The sequence below is a fragment of the Chiloscyllium plagiosum genome, chromosome 47 (genome assembly GCF_004010195.1).
Source record: "Chiloscyllium plagiosum isolate BGI_BamShark_2017 chromosome 47, ASM401019v2, whole genome shotgun sequence".
Classification (NCBI taxonomy): domain Eukaryota; kingdom Metazoa; phylum Chordata; class Chondrichthyes; order Orectolobiformes; family Hemiscylliidae; genus Chiloscyllium; species Chiloscyllium plagiosum.
Genome location: NC_057756.1, coordinates 7,379,555 through 7,406,269, shown reverse-complemented (window position 1 = coordinate 7,406,269; position 26,715 = coordinate 7,379,555). Strand labels below are relative to the sequence as shown.

The window sequence follows — 26,715 nt, the reverse complement described above, 5'->3', positions numbered from 1 at the left end:
CTTAAACATTTATGCAGCTAAAGGGAATGTTGGTTAAAGATACCGTAGTTAGTGCTTATTTTATTCCAGGCACACCAGCCTAGGAGCACATCCTTCCTGTATCTATCCTCTCGAGCTCTTGAAGATTTTTGTTCATTTGAAGTGTTTCATGTTTAGATACTCCAGAGAAGACAGCTTCAAGCTCCTCAATCTCTCCTGCCAGGGCAATGCTGCTGTTAGTATTCAATTCACTGGTGCATGTTACTGGCTGCTTCGTGGACTGGAACTGACAATTGAGACTGAAAGGTTACTGTATAAAATATCTTCAATGTTATTGCCAGACGTGAGTGGTTTTAGGAAAATGACCTTGACTTACGGGCATTGAGTGTCAGAGCACTTCCTGTTGTGGGGCATCCTGTTTAGATTCAATCTATTGATATCTATTAGAACTGACTTGCAGTGGCTCAAAGTGGTCAGAGCATTATGGCTGTCATCGAAGCTGGTAACAAACTTCCCATGGTTTCAAAATCGTAAATGATAGAGTAGGTACGAGGTCTGATGACACTGTTGGAGTACTGATGTTGTTGTTAATCACATTAACTCGGCAGGAGTTGACTGAATTTATATTGTCTCTTTCTGAATCTCAAGATGTCTCTCTGGGCAATATGTCTCCAATAAACAGCAATGTGACAATGCACAGGGATCATCTGTTTTGATTTAAATTGGAGTCCAGCCTTGGTCAACAGCCAGTGTGGAGTTTGCACATTCCCCTATGATTGTGTGGGCCCCCTCCAGGTGCTCTGGTTTCCTTGCACAGTTCAAATATTTGTGGGTTAGGTGGGTCATTTGTGCGAAATTGTCCACAGTGTCCAGGATTGTGCAGAATAGGTGGATCAGCCATGGGAAATGCAGTGGTACAAGGATGGAGTGCTCCAGGTGGGATGCTCTTTGGATGGTTGGTGGGGTTTGATGGGTCAATTCTCTCATGCCACACTGTTGGGATTCTATTCTATGATTGAGGATAAAGGCTATTCTATGATTGAGGATAAAGCAGGGTGTCCTTGGAGAAGGAGCATGTGGTATGTATCAATGCTCTCGATGCCTTTAGATGGGGTACTGGGCTAATGGTCGGATACTTGGTCGTGTGGATGAGCAGAGGGATCTTGGTGTCCATGTACACAGATCTCTGAAAGTTGCCACCCAGGTAAATAGTGCGGTGAGGAAGGCATATGGCGTACTGGCTTTTATTGGTAGAGGAATTGAGTTCCGGAGTCCTGAGGTCATGATGCAGTTGTATAAGACTCTGGTACGGCCGCATCTGGTATATTGTGTGCAGTTTTGGTCGCCATACTATAGGAAGGATGTGGAGGCATTGGAACGGGTGCAGAGGAGGTTTACCAGGATGTTGCCTGGTATGGAAGGAAGATCGTATGAGGAAAGACTGAGACACTTGGGGCTGTTTTCATTAGAGAAAAGAAGGTTTAGGGGTGACTTGATTGAGGTGTAGAAGATGATTAGGGGGTTAGATAGGGTCGACAGTATGAACCTTTTCCCGCGGATTGAGTCGGGTATTACGAGGGGGCATAGCTTTAAATTAAGGGGGGGTAGATATAGGACTGATGTTAGGGGTAGGTTCTTCACTCAGCGAGTCGTTAGTTCATGGAATGCCCTGCCAGTAGCAGTGGTGTACTCTCCCTCTTTATGGGCATTTAAGCGGGCATTGGATAGGTATATGGAGGATAGTGGGTTAGTATAGGTTAGGTGGGCTTGGATCGGCGCAACATCGAGGGCCAAAGGGCCTGTACTGCGCTGTATTCTTCTATGTTCTATGTTCTATGTTCTATGTTCTAAAAGATTTACAAGGATGTCACTGGGACTGGAGATTTGAGTTACAAGGAGAGGCTTTAAAGGCGTGGACTTTTTTCACCGGAGATTATGAGGAAGGGAGCTTATAGAGGTTGAAATATCATGAGGAATATAGATAAGATGGATGACAAGTGTATTTTCCCTCGTGTAGTGGAGTTCAACCTAGATGGTACAATTTTAAGTGGAGAATGATTTAAAAGGAACCTGAGGGGCAGTTTTTTCACGCATAGATGGTCCCTATGTAGAATGTACTGTCAGAGGAAGTGGTAGATGCAGGTAGAATTACAACATTTAAAAGACACTTGTTTAGGTACATGAGCAGGAAGGGTTTACGGGCATATGGTGCAAATGCTGTCAAACTGGACTCATTCAGTTTGGGAAACTTGGTTGGCATGGACAAGTTGGGTTGGGGGCGGGGTCGGCACAGTGGCTCTGTGTATAGCACTGCTGCCTCACAGTGCCAGGGATCTGGGTTCGATTCCAGCCTCGGGTCACTGTCTGTGTAGAGTTTGCACATTGCCCCTGAGTCGCAGTGGGCTTCCACTGGGTACTCTGATTTTCTCAAAAGATGTCCAGATTAGGTGGATTGCCCATGCTATGCTGTCTACTGTGTCCAGGGATGTATTCCAGGTTAGGTGCATTTTCCATGGAATTGCAGGGTAACAGGGATAGGGTAGGGAGATGGGGTGCTCTTCAGAGGATTGGTATTGTCATGTTGGGCCAAATGGCCTGTTTCCACACTGTAGCGATTCAATGGATCAGGAACAGTTTAGAAATCAGTAAAGGAAGACCAAGAGATTTATGAGAATGAGATAATTGATTATAAGATTAAGCTTATGGGGAAGATAAGAACCAATCAGAAAAGTTTCTTTAAGTATACAAAGAAACAAAGGTTGATGTATACTGTTGTAGGTTCTTTGTAGTCAGAAGAGGGGAATGTATAATGCAGAATAAAGAAATGGCTGACAAACTAACCTCAAATTTTGTTTCTGGCTTCACAAAAGAAAAAATGAATAATGTACCAGAAATGAAGCGGAACACTAGGTTTAGTGAGGTGAAGGAGCTGACAGGAATCTGCATTAACAGAAAAATGTTGTTGGCGAAATTGAAGACTGGTAAATCCACAGGGCCTGATAATCCACATCCCAGAGTACTTAAGGAAGTGTTGCTAGGAATAATGGTTGCATTGACGGCCATCTTCCCTGATTCTTTAGACTCAGGAACATCCATTCTGATTTGTGGGTGACTGTTTTAACTCCACTATTTATAAGGGGATGTAGAGAGAAACCAGTGATCTCGAGAATAGTGAGTCTGATGTCAGTCGTGTAGAATATGCCAGAGTTCATTATCGAGGATTTTATATCGAAGAACTGACAAAACAGTGTTAGATTCAAAGACATTCAGCATGGATTTACAAAAGGGAAATCATACTTCACAAATCTATTGGAATTCTTTGAGGATGTAACTGATAAAGGTGATTATGGTATTGTATTTAGTGGTGTTCAGAAGAATGCAGGAGGAATCTCATAGAAACCTTTAAAATTCTAACAGATGTAGACAGGTTGGATGCGGGGAGGACATTCCTAACTTCCCCCGGGGTCAAAGTTTCAGGATAAATCTTTCAGGACTGAGGTGAAGAGAAACGTCTTCACCTATAGAATGGTGAGTCTGTGGAATTCACCAGCACAGAAAGTGATTGAAGCCGGAAGAGTATGTGTTTTCAAGAAGGAGGCAGATATCGGTCTTGTGGCTGAGGGAATCGGGAGATATTGGTTATGGTGGGATGAGGGAATTGTGCACGATGGTTAGCGATGATTATGATTAAATTAGATTCCCTACAGTATGGAAACAGGCCTTTCGGCCCACAAGTTCACACCGACCCTCTGAAGAGTAACCTACCCAAACCATTCCCCTGACTAATGGACCTAACATTATGGTCAATTTAGTATGGCCAATTCACATGACCTGCAAATCTTAGGAATGTGGGAGGAAACCGGAGCACCCCGAGCAAACCGACGCAAACACGGGGCAAAATTGCAAACTCCGCACAGTCATCAAGGTGGGAATCAATCCCAGGGCCCTGGCGCTGTGAGGCAGCAGGGCTGACCACTGAGCCACCGTGTTGCACACATATTGAATGGTGGAACAGGCTCGAATGGCCTACTCCTGCTTATATTTTCTATGCATCAACATTTCTGAATTCCAGCTGCGAGACTTTGTCACTTCAACAGGAAGGAGTTGAAGTGACAAGGAGTTGATAGTGTTGTTGAATGATGTAGTTATTTTGAAACAATTGGTTGCAGTGTATGACTGGGACTGATCATGTGTGGCAGAATGCCACTACTGTCAGGCAGAATGAAGCTAATATGTTGCATAATGACACCTCTGAACCAGTCAAAGGTTCTATTTGTTTGAGGCGTTGTACTTTCTTGTGAGTACAAACTGACTGACTGACACAGAACTTTGAGAAGAACTGTATGTAACTGCACTGTACGATTTTATCAAAGAACAAAGTAAAAATGAAGATTTTACTTGGCATTTTCATCATTTCTACTTATGTTTCTGGAGGTGAGATTTTTTAGTATGTGTGTCGCTTCTAATATTTTGTACTCCAAGTTAGTTAGCCAAACAGGTTATTTCTTTAAAACTGCTGCCATCTAGATCACGGCAGAGACATTAGCCATCTTTGGTGGATGACAGAAAGTCACCAAGAGTTTTTGAGCACTTGTTGTAACTGGAAAACCTGAGTTCCTTGAAGACAAAACTGAAGTAATGGATAATGCCAGATACTATTTACATTGACTGGCATTAGTCATTTGATAAATTAGGTCTAAAGGAGACTATTCACTAACGGTATACATGATGAATTCTGAAAACAAACTTGATTTGGTTCAGATATTGGCTGAACTGATATTGAGGGCAAACAGGACCTTGAGGATATTTTTAATTTTATGTAGTGCTCAAATATTAATATATATTCCAGGACAGCTGAAGGAGTGAAATAAGACTTCGACGTCTTCGGCACCCAGTTCGTTGCAACATTTGATCTTCATTGTGACTGGCCACGTTGCAACTGTTAAAATGTAAAAATAAAGTTCCAGCCTCAGTTGTACACAGACTTACAGAGATAAACTTTGGGTGGCTCAGTGTTTGGCAATGTTCATACAGTTTGTTGTTATTCAGAGATGTGAAAATAACTAGTCTACAATCGAAACTATTTCTTTTGAGGAGTGGTATCAAGACATCACTGAAGCATGTATGGATAAGTACGAAAAAGTGATCAAATGTACATTGATGGAAGTATCTTTCAAATCCCTTTGAAGGAACTGCAATATGGAGAGGGGGTCAAATGGTCTAATGCATTTCTGGCTGTCACCTTTCTATGGATAGAACAAATATTCAACGTGGAAGCAGCTATTAGTTTCACTGCCAAGTGTTTTATATATATGTTATTCTGTTTTTCTTTAAGAACTGGCAAACTATAGTGATACCCTTTATTTGCAATATTATACTTAGGTTGTTAAAGTAATCATATTATTCCCGTTGTGACTGCCACACAGCGTATTTTAACTCTTATATCTAGCAAAGAGACTGCGAGTCGATGCTCAATAACAAGAAACGATAATGTTTATTTATTTTCCATAATTAATACTGTAACAATAAAATATATTATAAATTAAAAATTCACACTATCAATCTAATCAACTATCCTGGTTTTAACTGAACTCTGGATGATCATATACCACCACTCAACATCTTGGCTTTGATCCACGTAACGATGATCATCTCTTAGCCTTCTCCTCGTGGTCTCAGGGGTGTCTTTCCTCCACAGTTGTTGGTCTCGAGTTACTGCTGCTGTGGATGGTGTTGCGGCAATACTTACACTTAGTAGTTGTTCTGGCCCTTTTGGAAGGGTCTTAGTGTCCTGTAATAGATTGATCCTGATCAATCGGACCCAACCAGGCGTTGACATGTTGATGGCAAGGTGGTCCTTGGGCATCCATTACTGAAGGTGTTAGGTGAACATAGGTCAGGTAGCCCTCTCCAAATAAGGCTGTGAGGCAGCACCCTGTGTCTGGCAACAACTTGATCTTTCGATTGTCCTGGGGTAGACATTCAGCTTGATGCTATTCAATTCAAATTGAAGTGCATAATGTATCGTCTGCAGCTGCTGGGTTAATTGCATGCTGTCCATCTGCAGCTGCAGCCTGTCTATTAGCACAGGAACCTTGCTCAAGGCTTGTCCCAAGTTCCAAGAATGCTTCATTAATTGTCGATTTTTCAGAAATCCGCCATTTTGTCTGGCTACACTCCTACCATACCAACACCCCTGCAGTCACTCGACAAGACTTCACATTCACTGACAGCGGAACTGCATTATTCTGGTCAAAGACAGTATACAGTCATACCCTTGATACTTGTTAGATCTCATATTTTCAATGAGAGTTTGAGTCACGGCATGGATTCGGGTGATTGTTATTTGTGATTTACAGAACAGTTCCACCACACAGCAGAAAAGGCAATAAAGGCGCAAAAGCATCTTGACTTATACAATTTAAACTTAGAGTGCACACGCCATTTGATTACTATTGGTCAGCAGAACAAAATGTCCATCTGTAATTAGCTCTGAATTGCTAATAACTGAGGCTTGCTGTCCACCCCGATCGTGGTGTTTTCAAAAACTTTCGTAAGTTTCTGCAAGTGTTATTTAGCATTTGATTAGATGAGAAACTTTTAAATTTGGATGTATATTAGCTCGCTCAGCTGGGAGGTTTGTTTTCAGATGTTTTGTCACATGACTAGGTAACATCAATCAGTGAGAGTCTCTGGTGAAGTTCTGGTGGTATGTCCCGCCTCTGTAATTATAGGTCTTGGTTTCTTAAGTTGGGTGACGCCATTTCCGGTTCTTTTCCTCAAAAATTGCTAATTTTTGACTTTTTCATTACAAGAAATACAAAAGAACAATGATAAGGGGTGTGGAGGAGGGTCATTTTTACTGTATGAAACTACTTAGTACGTTACAGATTGATTAACAATCCGAGAGCTATGTGTTAACTATAGCTGAATCAAGTGTTCTTACAGGGTTGCTGTTATGCTATTTGGGATAGGTCAAACGTTCAATGTCTTATATGTTAGCTCCCTACAGAGTTGCTATTGTTTAATGCAAAAGTTATTTTTTTTGTATCATCAATGTTAGCTGAAACAAATGTTCTTACAAAGCTGTTTTGTCCTACTTGTGATTAGTCAAATGTTCAATTCAGCTCTATATCGCATACAAATCAGCAACCTTGAAAAACTTACTGTCAGTATGGTTCTGCTGCATCAACCATCTGAAGTTGTCAGCCATATTGTTTCCAGCTATGGGCAGCTGTCGGCCATTTTGTACTGCTGATCTATGGACAACCCTAACAACTCTCAAACTCCTGAGCTCCTCAAGCATCAGAAATACTTGACCTGCCGTTTTTCACCAACATATTGTCATCTCTCTGTGATACAACTCACAGGAGCACAATTGTATGCAACTACACAACAGTAAAAGTTTTGCAGCAAGTGTTTCATTCTGAAAAGTAAGTTTATTCACAGATACAAGTTTTTGATTCCAGATACTTGTGCCGTTGTTGGAACTGAATTAGCAGTGAGGTCTTGCTAAAATAGCATATTTAGATAGTGACAGCAAGTCACAGAGAATGAGCTGCCAGAGGATGTGGTGGAGGCTGGTACAATGGCAACATTTAAGAGGCATTTGGATGGGTATATGAATAGGAAGGGTTTGGAGAAATGTGGGCCGGGTGCTGGCAGGTGGGGCTAGATTGGGTTGGGATATCTGGTTGGCATGGACGGGTTGGACCAAAGGGTCTGTTTCCACGCTGTACATCTCTATGGCTCCATGACTCTATAAGTGAGCGTGATGTCCCTTGATATGACAGCTGTATCTGACTGTGTGTAGTAGCAAGAATTCCCAGCGAAACTGGAGTCAAAGATCATCAGGGGAGAACTCCACAGGTTGGATTCATACCTGGCACATCTGAAAATAGGTTATGATTATTTGAGATTCAACATTTCAGCTGCAGGATGCTCCTGCAGGAGTTCCTCTGGGTAGTATCCCATGGCCATACGTCTTCAGCTCCTCGATCAGACATCTGTCCTCCAGGACAAGGTCAGAAAAGCAGATGTTGGTTGATGACTGCACAATGTTCAGCACCATTCGCAACTCCTCAGATACCGAAGCAGTCCGTGCCCAAATGCGCCTCAATGTGAACCATATCCAGACTTGGACGGAAAAGTGGCAAACTACATTGGCACCAAACAAATATCAGGCAATGACCATCTCTAATAGGAGGCGATCTAACCACCGGACATGGACTTTAAATGATGTTATTGTGATCCTGGTATTGAAGAGAAACTGAATTGAGCTCTCCATATGAATATCATTCGATCACAAGTAGGTCAAAGGCTCAAAATAATGCAGCAAGCAACTCACCTCCTGACGACTCAAAGCCTGCACACAAGGCTTAAGTGAAGGGCAAGGTGGAAGTTTCCAACCCTACTTGAATGAATGTAACCCCAACAATACTAAAGAAGTCTGACCCCATCCAGAATAAAGCTCCTCATTTAGTGGGCACCATATCCACAAACATCAAAAGGTGTGTTCCTGAACAAAGAGATCTTGGAGTGCAGGTTCATTGTTCCTTGAAAGTGGAGTCACATGTAGACAGAATAGTGAGGAAGGTGTTTTCTATGCTTGCCTTTATTAGTCTAAACATCAAATATAAGAGTTGGCAGATCATGCTACGGCTGTACAGGACCTTAGTCATGCCACTTTTGGAGTGTTGTATGCAATCCTTATCTCCCTCCTATAGGAAGGATGTTGTAAAACCAGAAAGGGTTCAGAAAGATGCATGAAGATTTGGCCAGGGTTAGAGCATTTGAGCGATAGGAAGAGGCAGAATAGATTGAAGCTATTTTTCCCCAAGTTTTGGGGCCTAGTGGTGACCTAATAGAGATATATAAAATCATGAGGGCCATGGATAGAATAAATAGGCAATTCTTTTACCCAGATGGGAAATTAAAAACTAGAGGGGATAGGTTTGAGGTGAAGACTAAGATTGAAAAGGGACATAAGCGACAACTTTTTTAGACAAAGGAGGATGTGTGTATGGACTGAACTGCCAGAGGATGTGGTGGAGGCTGGTATAATTACAACATTAAAAAGGCACTTTATGGGTGTATGCATAGGAACCGTTTAGAGGGATATGGGCCAAATGCTGGCAAATTAGACTAGATTGATATAGAGCAATTAGTTAGCATAGACAAGTTGGAATAAAGATTCTGTTTCCATATGCTGTATATCTCTATGACTGTATGACTCTCTGACTGCTCCATCACCAACGTTCAGCATCAGCAGTGTCTGCAAGGTGCACTGCAGGAACTCACCAACAACTCTTAGACAGCATCTTCCCAAACTACGACTACAACCATCTTGAAGGACAAAGGCTGAACATAAACAGGATTATGATGATGTTTGTGTTCCCACACACCACCTGGACTTAGAACTATATGACATCTCCTTCAGTGGAATTCCCTGGAACTGCCTCCATAACTATTAATGGACTGCAGTGGTTCAGGAAAGCAGCTCACCATCACCTTAAGTGCAACAAAGGACAGCCACCAAATGCTGGTCCTGCCAGCGATCCCTTATCCCACATTCTCTCTATATAAAAATTACAATGGAATAGGCATTTTCACTGCCGTATTTAGGATAGAAGGGAAGATTCTGATTAAAAGCAGTTGGATGACAATCTCTCACGGTGCTCTGGCACATACATGGTTGTAGTGATTAAAGCTGAACTTGCTCTGAACCTCATGCTGTTGCCCCTCATAGACTGAAGCAACATAGCTGGCTCCATCATAGAAGAAGTCCATTTGGTCCATCATGTCTCTCCTTGCTCTCAGAAATAACAATGTAGCAAGGCTGTTGCTTCACACCCTGCAGATATTTCAATTCAGACAGTGACTCCACTTTCTTTTGATCAATATCCCTCCACTAAACCCTCAGAAAAAGCACTTCAGATGACAACCAGTCATTCTGTAAACAACCTTTGCTTCCTATCATCATGGTTTCATTTGGTTTTTTTTGAGCGTAGCAAATGTCTGGTGCCTTCAATTCTTCAAGCAATGGGAAGAGATTTTCCACAGAAAAAAAATAGAGGTTATATGTTTGCAATGACTTGTGGGAGAAGGTTTGGTGATGAGTTGAATTGTGGGCAATGTCGACTGCTATCCATAGTGCACGAGCGTTTAATTTTGTTGATTATCTTTCAATCCTAGCCAATGACTTTATCCTAGACAACGTTGTTTATCCTCGCTGTATATGTCCAGGCTTGTCCAGAATATTACAACCAACGTTCAACGTGTACACTGTAACTGATGAAAAGTCTTTTCTTTGGCAAAGAGTGATACTTTAACAATTCGCTGAATACAGTGTGTTTAAGGGATGAGATGAGCACCATGTTGAGAGATGAATTCGAGAGGTTTGACAATGCTACTGAAAGCAATGGACGAGTTGCACATTCTTGTTTAAAATGGTCATTGTCTGACTCTTCTGTGCTATGAATGTTTTTTTCCATCGTATTCCACCACTGAAGCTGCCCAGATCTAGCTGCTTTCTTTGAGGAATGGTTCTGAACGCCATCCAGAAAGTCCATGCACAAGTAGCTAAAGTGAAAATTGAACCATGGGTGTCCCGGTTGAAGGATAAGTAGGCCTCATATTGACATGACTGTAGAATAGAGGAACAATATTTAGATTTCTGAACGAGCGGGAATCTGATTTTTCTACTGATTTTTGTTACCAGCTGTTATCCTCTCACTGTACACTGTGCAATGAGTTTCCTGTCAGATGACCAGAATTTGGACCAATTAGCGTTGCCTTTTCCGAAACTATCTTCATTGATCTGCACCAGGGGGAGAGGGTCAGTCTCTGAATGTAACAGAGACTGGAGGAGTGAGGTTGCATTCAAAATGGCGAAACTGCCACTTACCACCATCTCTGTTTGTTTATTCATGGCAGGGGGTGAGTACACGTTGACTTACTAACTGTTCTAGATATCTTGCAACTCACCCTTTGCAGATATGCCATTACAGACCCCGACAGAAGGTAAGACTTGTACCTGGGAGCCTCAGTGGTAGGAATACAAACACTTTACCATTTATTTGGGAACTTGGAAAACCAAGACATCTAGCAATTGTTAGAAAATGTCAGAATGTCAGAAAATGTCAGAAATGTCAGAGAAATATATATAGTGGAGAGTTTTTGTCTGTAACTTCCTTAATGATGTTGATTTCTCCAGCTGAGCCCCAGTCATTCACGATCCAGACCGAACACAGAATTAATATGACTGTTGGAGAAACGGCAAACTTTTCAGTGAAATCATCGGCTGCTGTGAAGAGTGGGAACTGGGATTTCCAAGGGAGAAACATTGGGTTATGGATCGGTTCATTTGCTTCAATAAGTAATGATTACAAGTTGCGTGCTGAGATTTTAACGCTAAGTGGATCACTTCTGCTAAAGTCAGTGATGTTTTCAGACAGTGGGGAGTACTTTGTTACCATGGTTCCTGAAGCGGGTGACCAAGTGTCAGCGGCTCTCACCCTGCATGTACTTGATAAGCTGCATGTTCTATTGCTCTGTGTATGTGGTTGTCTGAATTAGAGGGGTGTAAGTGATGTTCAGGAGTGATTTGCTGTGTACACACTCAGGATGGCGCGAGTGGGGGAGATTCAATCTCACTCTAAATCCCACTCACCCAGATCTGTGCGCCATATTATCACTGTCACACAAGGATCCTGCACACCAAAAAAGTTTTCTCTCTGGTTTCCAATGTTTCCCATCAGAGGTTGGCTTCTGGAAAGGTCAACATGGGACATGGAAACAGAGATTGGAGTGAGGTTGTGTGAAGGTGGGGGAGGACGATACAGATTTTGTGAGTGATGATGAAAGGTAGAAGAGACTTGGAGAATTGGTGAGACAGGATGCCAGTGAATACACCTGAGCAGGTTCCCTTCATTGTTCTACTTTGTAACGGTGGCTGCATTGTAACCATCCCTAATTGCACCATCAGCTTAAGGAACATTTATTAAGGAGGAGATGCCCTAGAAGCATTATCGCTAGACTCTCAAAGCAGAAACTGAGGTTCTTCGAAAGGCTGAGTTCAACTCAGCAGATTGTGGAAATTTAAGTCAACCAAAATCTGGAATGAATAGACTCATGTTGACCCTGAAACATTGCAGACTACAAGCCGAAAGAACTGTGGATGCTATAGATCAGAAACTAAACCAAATTACTGGAAAATCTTGGCAGGTCAGGCAGCATCTGTGGACTGAAATCAGAGTTAACGTGTGGAGTTGAGTGACTCATCCTCAGAACCGTTCTGAAGAAGGGACACTTGATCTGACATTTTAACTCTGATTTCAGCCCCCAGACCTGTTGAGATTTTCCAGAAATTTCCAGCACTGTTGATTATCCGGGTTATGAATAGGTTGAGGAGATTCTGGTTCAGTGCTGTCCTTTGGGAAGGATACCTGGCATCATTACCTGGTCTCACCTACATGTGACTGCAGACCAGCAATTTGGTGGTCTTAGTGGCCCTTTGAGCAGTTAGGCCTGGGCAATGAATGCTGGCCAAACCAGCGATGCCCAAACCCTGTTAATGACTAATAATAATAAAAAAGACAAGTTTATGGACACTCATGTTTCTGAATGTCTGGTGTCACCTGTACAAGAAACCAATAAATGAGGTGGGATTTCTCCCTAGATCGACATCTGAATTTTTCCATTGATTTCACCTTTCATCCACTGTGTTATTCTACTGTACTTTCCACTGGCTTTTACACATTACAAATCTGCCACAAGCGAAAATTTATATATGTTGTGTGCAAGATGCAATATTTATCAGTAGAATGTCCATCATCATGTCTATGCTTTGACCTATCATTTGTTCTTCTAACTGATGCTGTCACGTAAATAAGTGTGGTAGCTTTTGAATTATTGTGTTTTCCTTCCACAATCATGTGAACTATGAGCAACACAATGCTGCTCTGTGTTACAGTTCTGTTTTCACCTTTTCTGAACCTAAAGGAGTGACAATCCTCATAATGTCATTGGCAATCGACATTCACAGTACCAATACAACAATTTTGTTTTCACAAAACAGAAACCGTCAGAATATCCTTAAATGTGATACAGCATTTGTTTCACTGTAATATTTCTGAATCCTAAGCATAAAGTAAATGATTTGTAATGTTCCAATCGGTCTCTGAATGTAACAGACTGGATGGGTGAGGGTTGCAATTGGGAGGGCGAAACTGCCACTCACCACGATCTCTGTTTGCTTATTAATGGCAGTAGGTGAGGTACACTTCCTCTTACCTACTATTCTAGAGATTTTGCAACGCAACCGTTGCAGAGATGCCATTACAGACCCCCACGGAAGGTAAGAATTGTACCTGGGTGTCGTGGTTCAGAGTTAGGAATACTAACACATTCTATTTGGGAACTTGGCAAACCAAGCCAGCAAACGACTGTGAGAAAATATCAGATTTATGTTTTGGATTTTGGAGAAGTATACATGGTGGAGAGTTTCTGATTGCAACTTCCTTAATGATGTTGATTTCTCCAGCTGAGCCCCAGTCGTTCACGATCCAGACCGAACACAGACAGATTAATGTGACTGTTGGAGAAACGGCAATCTTTTCGGTGAAACCATCAGCTGCAGCGAAGAATGGGATCTGGGAATTCAAAGGGAAAAACATTGGGTTATGGATTGGTTCATCTGTATGTCTTAGCAATGAACACAAGTTCCGTGCTGAGATTTTCCTGCCAAATAGATCACTCCTGCTGAAGTCCGTGACGTTTTCAGACAGTGGGGAGTACAATGTTACCATGTTCCCTGAAGTGGGCGACCCAGCGTCAGAGACTCTTACCCTGCATGTACTTGGTAAGCTGTATGTTCTATTGCTCTGTGCATGCGGTTGTCTGCGTTAGAGGAGCGTAAGCGATGTTCAGAAGTGATTTTCTCTGTGTACACTCGGGATGGCGTGGGTGAGGGAGATTAAATCTCGTTATGAGTCCAACTCACCCAGAGATGTGTGCCATAATATCACTGAGACACATGGATCCTGCACATTTAAACAAGTTTCTCTCTTGCTTCCAATATTTCGCATCACAGCCGCCCTCTGGGGAGGTCAACCTCACATGGGAATATGGAAACAGAGATTGGAGTGAGGTGGTGAGAATGTGAGGGTGGAAAACAGAGATCATGCGAGGGATGATGAAAGGTAGATGAGACTTGGAGAATTGGTGAGGCAAGATACCAGTGAGTACACCTGAGCAGGTTTCCTTCATTGGTCCAGCTTGAAACGGTGGCTGCATTGTAAACATCCTTAATTGTCCTTTCAGCTTAAGGAACATTTATTGAGGAGGAGATGCCCTAGAGGCATCATCGCTAGACTCTCAATGCAGAAACTGAGGTTCTTCTATAGGCTGAGTTCAAATCAGCAAATTGTGGAAATTTAATTCAACAAAAATACGGAATATATAGCCTCATGGGTACCTGAACAATTGCGGATTACAACCCGGAAGAACTGTGGATGCTGTAGATCAGAAGCAAAACCAAATTGCTGGAAAAGCTTAGCAGGTCAGGCAGCATCTGTGGAGAGAAATCCGAGTTAACCTTTGTGGTCGAGTCCTCAGACATGTTCTGAAGAAGTGACACTTGTTAACTCTGGTTTCAGTCCCCAGACCTGTTGAGCTTTTCCAGAAATTTCCTGCACTGTTGATTATCTGGGTTGTGGTGAGGACGGGGGGATTCTGGTTCAGTGCTGTCCTTTGGGAATCATACCTATCATTATTACCTGGTTTCACCTACATGTGACTGCAAACCAGCAATTTGGTGACTCTTAACTGCCCTTTGAGCAGTTGGGCCTGGACAATGAATGCTGGCAAAACCAGCAATGCCCAAATCCTGTGAATGACTAATTTGTTTAAAAATGACAATTTTATGGACATTCATGTTTCCGAATGTCTGGTGTCACCTGTATGAAAAACCATTAAATGATGTAGGATTCCTCCCGAGATGATTTGTTTTTTCAATTGATTTCACTTTCCATTCACTATATTTTTCTACTGTACTTTCCACTGGCTTTTACACAGCCCGGATCTGCTACAAGCAAGAGTTTATATATTTTGTGTACATCGTACAATATTTATCAGTAGAATGCCCATCATCGTGTCTCTGCCTCGATCTATCATTTACTCTTCTAACTGACGCTGCCATATAAATAAGAGGGGTAAGTTCCGAATCATTTCATTTTCCTTCTATAGTCATGTGAATTATGGGCAGTACAATGCTACTCTGAGGTACAGTTCTGCTTTCACCTTTTCTGAACCTAAAGGAGTGACAATCATAGTTATGTTATTGGCAATTGACATCCACAATGTCAAAAAAAATTCACACAACACAAAAACCCTCAGAATATGCTTAAATGTGATACATTTATTTCACTTTAATATTTCTGAATCCTAAACATGATTTAAATGATTTGTGACGTTTCAATGTCGTTCATGGCCGCTGCCACCATGAGACAGGGATTCAGTGAAAACGTCGCAGAATCTCTTCTGTGACCTAATTGGTTGCAACATCTGAACTTCCATCTGGCTGAACACATCCGAATCATTAGATGCAGGTTGAAAAGTGTTCTGCAGTGGTCTTCAGAAAGAGACTTTGGCTAGCTCAGGGTTTGGCAACATTATACAAGCTGTTGATCCTAACAGATGCAAATCTGTTCGCAACAAAGAACCTACCTTGGAAGGTTTATGGCACTAATATATAAATTGAACACATGTATAGATAATTACACGTGGTACAGAGAATGGAAGCTAATGGGATCACTTTCCAAATTGCTTTCATACAGCTGAAACATATATGCTGGCAACAACGTTTAATTTCTCCTCCTGAACCTTCCTTGAAATTAACACTCAGCATGGACACGATTACTTCAATGTCAAGTATAAGATTGCCAATACAATTGTTACACTGCAGGGAGAAGGTTCTTCTGAAATCTGCCCGCAACGTCTCTCTTCCTTAGTGTTAACTTCCTGCCTTTTTGCCAATATCTCTGCTCACCATTGCAATCCAAATCAGCAGCCAATGCTTTCCTTAACTCCATCTGTCCTCAGTCAGTGAGAGTCACATCCAAACCCTGTTTGTTTCAGTGACTGAAACATAAGACAGCAATCAGTTGATAAGGAAAAGCAGGTCATGTTAAAAAAGAAGTCATTGCCATTTTAGAGAATTCTACCTGGTTCAAGTTTCTCTTAATGATCTTTATTTCTTTAATTCGACTCCAAGGTTCGCTGCTCCAGACCGAAAGCACACGGATTAATGTGTCTGTTGGAGAAACCGCACTATTTACAGTGAAGCCGTTAGCTGCAGTGAAGAATGGGAACTGGGCTTTCAATGGGACAAACATTGCGCTGTGGTTCAGTTCATCTGTTTTTCTAAATTATGAATATAAATCACGTGCTCATATTTTGCTGCCAAATGGATCACTCCTGCTGAATTCACTGACGTTTTCAGATGGCGGGGAGTACACTGTTACCATGGTACCTGAAGTGGGCGAGAAAGCTTCAGCGACCCTCACCCTGCAAGTCCTTGGTAAGTAACATATTCTATTGCTTTGTGTATGGTGTTGGCTGCTTTAAAAGAGGACTAAGTCATATTCAGGAACACGTTGCTCTGTGTACACTCAGAGCGGCTGGAGGGTGAGTTTCAAGTAGACAAATCAATGGGATTAAAGGCAAATAAGTCCTCTTGTCCAGATCATTGCATTCTACAATCCTAATAGAGGTAGCTGCAAAGATAGTGGATATATTGGTTGTAATTTTCCAAAATTCCGTGGGATATAGAGATGTGTCAAATGATTGCAAGACAGCCAATGTGGCACCCCTACTTAAAAAGGGATGGAGCCAAAATGCAGAACCAGTCAGCCTAACATCTATTGTTGGGCAAGTATTTGAATTAATTATTATAGAAGCAATTTTAGAAGATTTGGAAAAAACATAACCCAATCAGGCTGAATCAGGTACTTATTTCTTTGAAATTTGCACTAGAGTTAGACCGGGTGATTAAGAAAACATTTAGCGTGCTCGACTTTATCATTCAGACCATTGAGTGTAGGAGTTGGGGTGTCATGATGAGATTGTGTGGACGTTGGTGAGCCCTCTTCTGGAGTGCTATGTGCAGTTCTGGTCGCCCGGTTGTAGAAAGTGCATTATTAAGCGGGAGAGGATTCAGAAGGATTTTCCCAAGTTGCGGCCAGGAAGGAAGGAGTTGAGTTACAAAAATAGACTGGAAAGGCTGGGACGTATTTCACTGGAGCGTAGGAAGTTTATAAAATCATCAGTTCACTGACAAAATCCCTTTCCCTAGGGTTGGGAAGTTCAGTACCTCTTTGGCTTCATTGAAACGTAAATGCAGCCAAGTGTAAAATGAGCTGTAGAATCGATGTCAGTAAAGTTGTGCATTGTTGGAAATGCAATGCCTCTTAGATGCTCATTTTGTTTTTGCAAACATTCGCCAGGATTCTTTGGATAGCATGTTCCAAACCCATGTCCGCTCTCATTTAGAATCAGATAGGTAGCAGATTCTTCAGAACACTGTCACCTGCAAGATCTATTTATTATCATGACCAGAAACTTTACTATTCTTCCATTAAAGTTATCGTGTCAACATCATTGTACTCCCCTCCAAAGAGTATTTTTGGGGTTTACTTGCACCAAACAGACCCCAGTAGATCAGGCAGCAGCTCACAATCACTTTCTCATGGTCAAAGAGGATTGGGAGATAAATGCTGGCCAAACCAGCAATGTCCACATCTCTTGGATGTTTAACAGTAGGACAATTAGAATGCCAATTACATCTAATATAGCTTCAGTGTCAACAATGCACCAGATTGTAAGACTCAGAGAATGGAATTTGAAACAAAGAGGAACATATATTGTAACTGAGGTGACATATTAATATATTCTGCAATGTAAAAGGATTTGAAATGCTTCTTTTTGGAGTTTTGACATTCTATCTATCTAGTAGTTCGGATTTTATTCAAAGAAACTCAGCACTTGATTCAGCCTGCAAAATCTATAAAATGACATATTAAATGTCTGTTTTTAACAGGAGCACAAGAGGTCAACACTAGGTTTTCACAGAAGTTAGTTTCTTCTGTTATTTTTCGTGAAATGTGGGCACCACTGCAAAGTGCGTCGTGTGTTGTCCTGATACTGTGTAGCTTCCACACCAATTACAGAAGGAATTTCAGACTCATCCGCAGTGCTGCAGTCCTGAAGTCAGACTCAGGACAGACCGTGAAGGACAGCAGAGTTCATTTTATAAAAAAAATTTATGAACCAGAGGATTTTTACAGTTGATGACAGTTGTGAATTCAACATCACAGAAGCCAGATGTGTGTATTCGAGATTTACTCACTGAAGTTAGATGTCACCAACTCTCATTTTATTAGCCGGCCTCGTGATTACAAGTCTAATGACATTACTACTATCTTCCTGTCTTCCAAGCCATGTATGTAAATTAAATGACTGTTAGCTCAAGAGGATGAAGTTGTGGCCATTTTATTACGTGAACCTTCAAGACTTGTTCCTATTGCATTTTCAGATCAATCAAATCCCAGGGACAATTTGAACGATGGTGCCATAGCAGGCATAGCGATTGCTTTGCTTCTTTGTCTGGGTTTTGCCATTGGGATTAGTGCATGGTTAATCAAAAGAAAGTCAGAAGCGTAAGTACATTATATAAGTTTTTCCTTGAAATTTACGATTTTTCTTCATGGCCTGGTGAGTTTAAGTAATGTAGATTTGTGAAAAGTAGATTCATAATATTTCTATAACACATATATAATTGAAAAGCATATTTACACTGACAATGCTGATGTTTGACATTTTGTATTGATATCAGAATATTCTCTGTGTTAGCTCTTCGTTTCAGTTGAATGAAAAGCTCAATTTCTGCTTCTGATGCAGTGGCATGGTTTTAAATCTCCCATATTGAAATGGCAATGCAGAAATTTCTCCTAGACATCATCAACTGAACACTGCTTCAAAGCAGCTTCAAATTTTGTAACAAAGTAAATGATAGGTTAAAATAATTCAAGTTATGTGTTCATGCTCCCAATATGCAAATCAGCCAGCCAGTAATGAATTTAGTTTATATGAACAATAAAGAGTTAACAATACAGTTTCTATTCCAGGTCATAATTATTTCAACCAACATTGTCATGAAAAGCTTACAATTCTCTATTGTGCATACATTTGTTTAGCATGAAAACTCCAAAACAAGGACAAAATACTAGTTCAGTAGCAAGTGGTAAGTGAATTATTTCATCATTTCCATGTTGCTGTGGTAATACAAGACTTAAAGGTTTTACTGATTTGAAATTATTTTGCTAAATCATGAATCATACTGACTGTTGAATGTTCATGTGTGCAGCTACATTAAGATAAATTAATGCAACAATCCCGGTAATGTGCTTTTCAATTGAATTAATTGAGAAATATAACATAACATTTCTTTGAATCAATCTTTTTAACGATTATATTTGTTGCTAAGTTGTGAAGAATAGCAAGTAACTGTCCTTTGTGTATTTTATTGCACACCCTACAACTTTCAAATCACGCCATCTCAATTTCTAATCTACTTTCACATTTTGTTGTTTCATTTTTTCACGGTCTTGTATATTCCTTTATTCTCAAAACAGAACAGATTTTAGTGGCTTAGAGAGCATATCTTGACACGGATGCTATACACAATCTAATTGTTTATTATTTACCTGTCAGGAATTCAGAGTGTAACTTCAGTCAACTTTGATGCAACTGCATTATGTTTTATTTGTAATTACTGTAATGGTTTGAGTATTAAATGGACGACCAGGAATCAGCATCCTACTTCACAGCACATAGAAAGGTTTTTGCAAATTCGGGTCTTGACTCTTATCATTCAGTTAACATGATTACGTGCAGGAAAAATTGAGGGTATTGTTTGGGTAGTTAGCCTTCTTGTCTTTGTTTTCTGTCGGTTTCTGAATAGCTTTCTATAGACATCCGATTCGTTCCAGAGATGTAGAGGAAAGGATTGCAAAGATGATTCTGGATAGGAGCGAGAGTAATAGGGTCATTGTTATGGGAGACTTTAACTTTCCAAATATTGACTGGAAATGCCATAGATGGGTCCATTTTTGTCCAGTGTGTGTGAGAGGGATTCCTGACATCGTCTGTAAACAGGCCAACAAGGGGCGAGGCCCATTGGAATCGGTACTGGGTAATGAACCCAGCCAGGTGTTAGGTTTGGAGGTAGGTGAGCAGTTTGGTGATAGTGACCACAGCTCAGTTATGCTTCCTTTAGCGATAGAAAGGATAGATATATACTGCAGGGCAAGAGTTGAACTGGGGAAAAGGCAATTATGATGCGATAAGGCAAAATTGAGGATGCATAGAATAGAGAAGAAAACTGTGAGGCATGTGTACAATTGAAATGTGGAGTTTTTGAAGAACAGCTACCACGTGTCCTTGATTATTATGTACTGGTCAGGCAGGGTGGGAATGGTCGAGTTAGAGAGCCGTGGTTTACGAAGGAAGTTGAATCTCTTGTCAAGAGGAAGAAGAAGGTTCATGTTAGGATGCTTGAGAGTAGCAGGTTAGCCAGGAAAGACCTAATGAGAGAACTAAGAAGAGCCAGGAAGGGACATGAAAAGTTTTGGCAGATAAGAAAAAACCCTAAAAGCTTTCCATTAGTATATCAGGAATAAAAGAATAACTAGTGTAAGTTTAGGGCCAACCAAGAGCAGTAGTGGGAAATTGTGTGTGGAGCCTGAGAAGATAGGAGAAGTGCTAAATGAATATTTTTCGTCAGTATTCACACTTCAAAAATACAATGTCCACGAGGAGAATACTGAGATACAGACAACTAGACTAGACAGGATCGAGGTTCACAAGGAGGAGGTTTTAGCAATCTGGAAAGTGTGAAAATAGATAGATCCCCTAGGGCTGAATGGAAATAATTCTAAGATTGTCTTGGATGCCAGGGCGGATTCTGCAGAGTCTTTGGCTTTGATCTTTATGTCATCATTGTCTACAGGAATAGTGCCAGAAGACTGGAGAATTGCAAATGTTTTCCCTCTGTTCAAGAAAGGGAGTAGGGACAACCCTGGTAGTTGTAGATCAGTGAGCCTAACTTTGGTTGTAGGTAAGGTGTTAGCAATGGTTATAAGAGATAGGATTTATAATCATCTATCAAGGAATAAGTTGATTAAGAATAGTTTTGTGAATAATAGTTCATGCCTAATTGAGTTCTTTGAGAAAATGAACAAGCAGATGGATGAGGGTAAAGTGGTTGATGTGGTTTATATAGAATTCAGTAAGCCATTTGATAAGATTCCCCATGATAGGCTATTGTACAAAATACAGAGACATGGCACTGAGAGTGATTTAGCAGTTTGGAGCAGAAATTGGCTAGCTGAAAGAAGACAGAGGATGGTGGTTGATGGGAAGTGTTCATCCTGGTGTTCAGATGCTAGTGGTGTACCGCAACCATCTGTCTTGGGTCCACTGCTGTTTGTCTTTTTCATAAATGACCTGGATGGAAGGATGTATTAGTAAATTTGCGGATGACACTAAGGAGTTGTGGATAGTGATGAAGGATATTGCAATTTGCAGAGCGAAATAGATAAGCTGTAGATCTGGGCTAAGACGTGGCAAATGTAGTTTAATGTGGAAAGATGTGAGGTGATTCACTTTGGAAGGAGCAACAGGAATAACAAGTACTGGATTAATGGCAAGATTATTGGCAGTGTAGATGAGCAGAGCGATCTCTGTGTTCATTTGAGTAGACCCCTGAAAGTTGCCACCTAGGTTAATAAGAAGGCATAGTTTTGTTCACTTTTATTGGTAGAGGTTCTGCGTTTTGGAGCCATGAGGTCATTTTGCAGTTGTACAAAACTCTGTGGCCGCACTTGGAGTTTTGTGTACAGTTCTGGTCACCGTATTATCGGCAGAATGTAGAAGCTTTGGAAATCGTTCAGAGGGAATTTACTAAAATGATGGCTGAAATGGAGGGAAGGTCTTATGAGGAAAGGCTGAGGGACTTGAGGCTGTTTTCACTAGAGAGAAGAAGGTTGAGGTGTGACGTAATTGAGACATAGACGATCATCAGAGGTTTAGATTGGGTGGACAGTGAGAGATTTTTTCCCTCGGATGGTGATGGCGAGCACGAGAGGACATAGCTTTAAATTGAGGGGGTAATAAATATAGGACAGATGTAAGAGGTGGTTTCTTTACTCAGTAGTAGGGCATGACATACCCTGCCTGCAACATTGAGGGCAACTTTGAGGGCATTTAAATGGTCATTGGATAAACATATGGATCAAAAATGGATATGTGTGGGATAAACAGGCTTCAGATTGGTTCCACAGGTCAGCGCAACAATGAGGGCCAAAGGGTCTGTACTGCACCGTAATGTTCTATGTTCTATATCTTCTTGAAATGGAACAATTCCAAGTATAAACTTTGATCCTCTATTCACTGCACCTACTGTTAATGACTATGTTAGGAGTTAAGTTACAGAATTGATTCAAAAAGCAGCAGGGGAATAATGAAAACTCGTAGTTTCATTTTCATACATTGCAACTCAATTATTCTAAATCTATTTAAATTTAGAATTGTCCATTGTTTTAGCTTCAACGGTACTGCCTGGAATGTAATAAAGTGAATTGTTATTATAATAGTTTCAGCGAAGTCGGTTTGCAGTTCATTGGAACTGTGAGGACAGTGGGTAAATTTTTCTGGATCGTGGAGGTGATCTAGCAGATTTGACATGTGCACAAAATGCCTGGATATAACGTTAAATAAATAGCAACTAAAGAGGTTGAGTCATTTTTCTAAAATGAGGTTGAGCTGTGAGGTTTTGTGCTTTCCCTCCAGACTTTTTGTTCCTCAGACCTGGAACGTGCAGACTGAAATGTGGTTGGAAGCAAATTGAATAGAAACGCACAAGAAAAATGAATAAATTCTTCAAAGAAAACTGTTGACGAGGTTGTGGTAAAATAGCACGAGAATGGGTCTAACTTGATAATACTGGAAGGTGATACCGGCTTGATAGAATACAAAGCTTCCTTTGCTGTTTTCGTATTCTATGCCTCGACCATAATCTGTTCATGGTAAACTAAATATCTTGCTTTCTCAGATCGTGCTGCAGCACTCCATGAAAATTCACAAGCGATCTATGAAAATATTCCAAGAAGATAAAAGGTTGGTGCAATTATTAGATGATGTTGCTGCAATTAAAATACAGATAAACTGCTGTGATTATAAATCCAAAAAATGATCATCATGTAATAGGTAAAACGGCGATAGCTCTGCCTGATCGTAGGGCTGCTGTCCCATTTGAGGTAATCAATTGGTGATGGCTTGACCTGAGGCTCTCCTCATCTCAGGCGAAAGACAGTCCTTCATGGTAACCTCAACTTTGTGGATGAATTAACATGATCTTATTGGTATCACTTATTTGCAAACCAGACATCCAGCCAATGGAACTAACACAACATCAGGTCAAGATGTAGTTATGGATTGATTGTTCAGTTTTGCCACTAAAGTGAAGGTCACTGCTGTGTAAACTGAATATTTGTTGAACTGTTGCCTGTCATATTGCTGAAGAAGGGCTTACGTCCGAAACGTCGATTCTCCTGCTCCTCGGATGCTGCCTGGCCTGCTGTGTTTTTCCAGCATCACATTTTCTAACTCTCGTCTCCAGCATCTGCAGTCCTCACTTTCGCCTTTCGTATTGCATCGAGCAGCACAATGGCACAGTAGTTAGCGCTGATGCCTCATCGTTTCCATCCTTGGGCGACTGTCTGGGTGGAGTTTGCACATTCTCTAGAGTTTGCACGGGTTTCCTCTGAATGCTCTACTTTCCTCCCAGAGTCCATAGATGTGCAGGTTAGGTGGATTGTCTGTACTAAATTGTCCGTAGTGTTCAGGCATGTGCAGGCACAGTGGGTTAGCGATGGGGAATGTATGGGGTTTGGAAGGTATGGGGTGGGGTCTGGATGGAATACTCTTAAGAGGGTCAGTGTGGACTTGATGGTTTGAATGGCCTACTTCCACAAAGTGGGGATTCTAAATTCTAATTCTAAGTTAAGATGTGTGCCCCTCTTTAGAATTCATCCTCCTGGAATGAGCACATGATTTATGGTTTTTGACGACCTAATTAATTTATTGTCCCACATTTGCCTAGTTTCATCCTTATCTGTACTGCAACTGTATGTAAAATGGCCCCGTTTTGCACTTTTTGGCTGCAAAGGCTAAAAACTGTAACAAGCATCTGCAGAATACTAAAATGTTCCTGTATTAAGTGACTAATCTTCTAGGTGTTTTACAGTTAAAATCCTCACATAAAGAAACAAATATAAATCAATTGCCATGCTGTTAACATCTTCTGTTATATTTGCCATGAATTTAAAAAGTGCTTATAAAAATTATGCTTTGCCAAACATAAATATGTAGAGAAGAATTCATATGAAGGAGATTGTTAATAACTGCATCTCTAATATTAAAGCAATGCATTTATGGACTGATGACCGTCTCTATTTAAAGAAGAAATACAGAACCTAACGTGACATCTATGCGTTATATTTAGCTTCTGCTTTATTTATGTATTAAAATTCCATTGTTTAAGGGTGGAAGACATTCAAAGTTTTGATTTCTTCGGGATCTCCCTCTGAGAATGCTTCAGGTTGATTGGCTGCTTACTTGCTTGATGATGTGAATAATCCTGGATGTCATAATTGCACTTGAACAGAATGAAATGTACATTGAAAGTGTTGAGAACCAAGCTTTGGCACTTGCTAAAGATTACTGACCCGCTTTCCTGTAAACAATGTTATCCCTGCATTACGATTTTCAAAGCAGTGGCTCCTGGGAGGTTTTGTATGTATTGAACATCGTGATGTAAAAACTATTAACGTCAATTTAGAACAATTTTGACCTGTTTAATAACGGACATTTCAGAAGGAGTGCTTGGTAAAGTAAAGGAGACAGGCTGTGGCAGAAAAGGGATGAAGTTGCAAATAATACAAAATGCTCGCCTCCAGTCCACATGATTTTCAGGAAAAGGTCACATGACACAGTGTCAGTGTGATAAGGAAATTATTGCATCTGAAGGCACGCAATCAGAGAGATCAACTGCCTTCAGCTCCTCTGTATTTCTATGAAAATACAGCTCCTCTCATCAATGTCTGAGTTCAAAATCCCCTCGAGAAGCTCAGCATCGAAATGAAGGTTCATTGAAGGAGCATTCAGTATCTCAATCACTGTCTCCAGAAAAGTGATTCAACCAGCCACAACTGACTCATGAAGTCACATTCAGTGGTAACAGCTTGAGTGGAAACTCTCTTCAGCTGAAGAAAAAAATCCTCTGCATCATGTTTTATTTTAAATCGAACTGTTTTTTTTTTGGCTAAGCACTTTTAAGTTTGCATTGCTGAGAGATTCATATTACTTTCCAAGATTTGAATGTTTTGTGTAGCTGCTTGTGTTCGTGTCAAGAGGGTAGTTATATAAAAATATTAACACTGTTTAAATATTTTGTTTATAAGCTTTACCTCTTGGAATTTTCTTTTTAAATAACCTTGTAATAAATGATTCTGTATGTCTTACTTAAAGAATCTGGCTGGTTTACCTGAAGTGTATGTAGTCAAAACCATACGTCCCTCCTTATCAGTGTGCCAGCTCATCTATATCCAGTGTTTACATATCTCAACCCTCCTTCTACCTTTCGTCATTCAGCCCATGCTCGTCTCCAGACCTGCTCCAGCTTTACAACACAAACTTGTATCCACTGCCCACCTGAAAACTGATGCGTGTCCATGAGATAGCCTCTCCAATCAACCTGTTCAATGATGTTTTCACAGGCATCTGGAGAAGATGAGATTTGAATCTAGATCTCCAGATTTGAGGGTAACAATACTGCCACGATACCACAAATGTGCAGAGGTGCAAGGGCATGCTCGAGAGAAAAAACTCAGCAATAAAACTGCAAAAGCTTTGTTTTTATTGCGAGTTCGTGAATTTAAAGGTGATCATTACAGTTTATTCACAAACAATTTACCTGTGCATTTGTTGAACGTTTGAGTCTTTCGTGTTCATGGAAGCACAAAAATATATAGAGAGAGATTAAATATTTATAATCACAAAAGGTACATTTACAATCCGTCACTGGTTTTGACTGAAGGGACAGTGTCAACAGTCTTATCTCTGACACTCAAATTCAAAAACACTTGCAGCCAATGCACAGATCAGACATCGCATGTTATTGTGTGCATGTTCCCATATGTTTGTGCGTGCGTCTGTGTGTATATGTGCATATGTGTGTGTTTGTATGCATGTCTGTCTGTGGGTGTGTGTAGCTGTGTTTATACATGGCTGTATGTGTGAATGTGTTCGTGTGTGTTTGTGTATATGTATATACATGTGTGTGGGTGGATGGGTGTGAGTATATGCGTGTATGTGTGGTTGTGTAGATCTGTACGTGAATGTGTGTCCGTGGTGTGTATGTGGGATTGTGTGGGTGTGCGTGTACGTGTGTGTGTGTGTTCATGTTTGTGTTGTGTTAGGGAATGCGTGTGTATGAGGGTTGTGTTAGGAAGTGTGTGTGTGTGTCTGTGTGGGTTGTGTGTTTCTGCACTTGTGCCTGTTTGTAGGAGTGCCCGTGGGAGACTCAGCCCCCGCCAACTCCAAAACAGTCCCAATTTT

At 40.9% G+C, this 26,715-nt stretch overlaps 1 protein-coding gene across 3 annotated transcripts in view; it reads left to right on the top strand.

Moving 5' to 3' along the window:
• The window catches only part of LOC122544186 (immunoglobulin superfamily member 22-like), a 789,994-nt gene extending 764,375 nt beyond the window's left edge, over positions 1 to 25,619 (top strand). Inside the window, exons 1-7 of one of the 3 annotated variants that reach the window (XM_043683240.1) lie at positions 10,716 to 10,917; positions 13,523 to 13,840; positions 16,253 to 16,558; positions 18,572 to 18,695; positions 19,233 to 19,279; positions 23,150 to 23,214; positions 24,641 to 25,619. In XM_043683240.1, coding sequence (XP_043539175.1) covers positions 10,728 to 10,917; positions 13,523 to 13,840; positions 16,253 to 16,558; positions 18,572 to 18,695; positions 19,233 to 19,279; positions 23,150 to 23,211 — 1,047 coding nt within the window. In that variant the 5' untranslated portion in view covers positions 10,716 to 10,727 and the 3' untranslated portion in view covers positions 23,212 to 23,214; positions 24,641 to 25,619. Of the gene's footprint in view, positions 1 to 10,715; positions 10,918 to 13,522; positions 13,841 to 16,252; positions 16,559 to 18,571; positions 18,696 to 19,232; positions 19,280 to 22,887; positions 23,048 to 23,149; positions 23,219 to 24,640 lie in introns of those variants that run through there. The other 2 variants (XR_006310287.1, XM_043683238.1) reach the window with 2 other exon arrangements.
• The last annotated feature ends 1,096 nt before the right edge of the window (positions 25,620 to 26,715 follow it).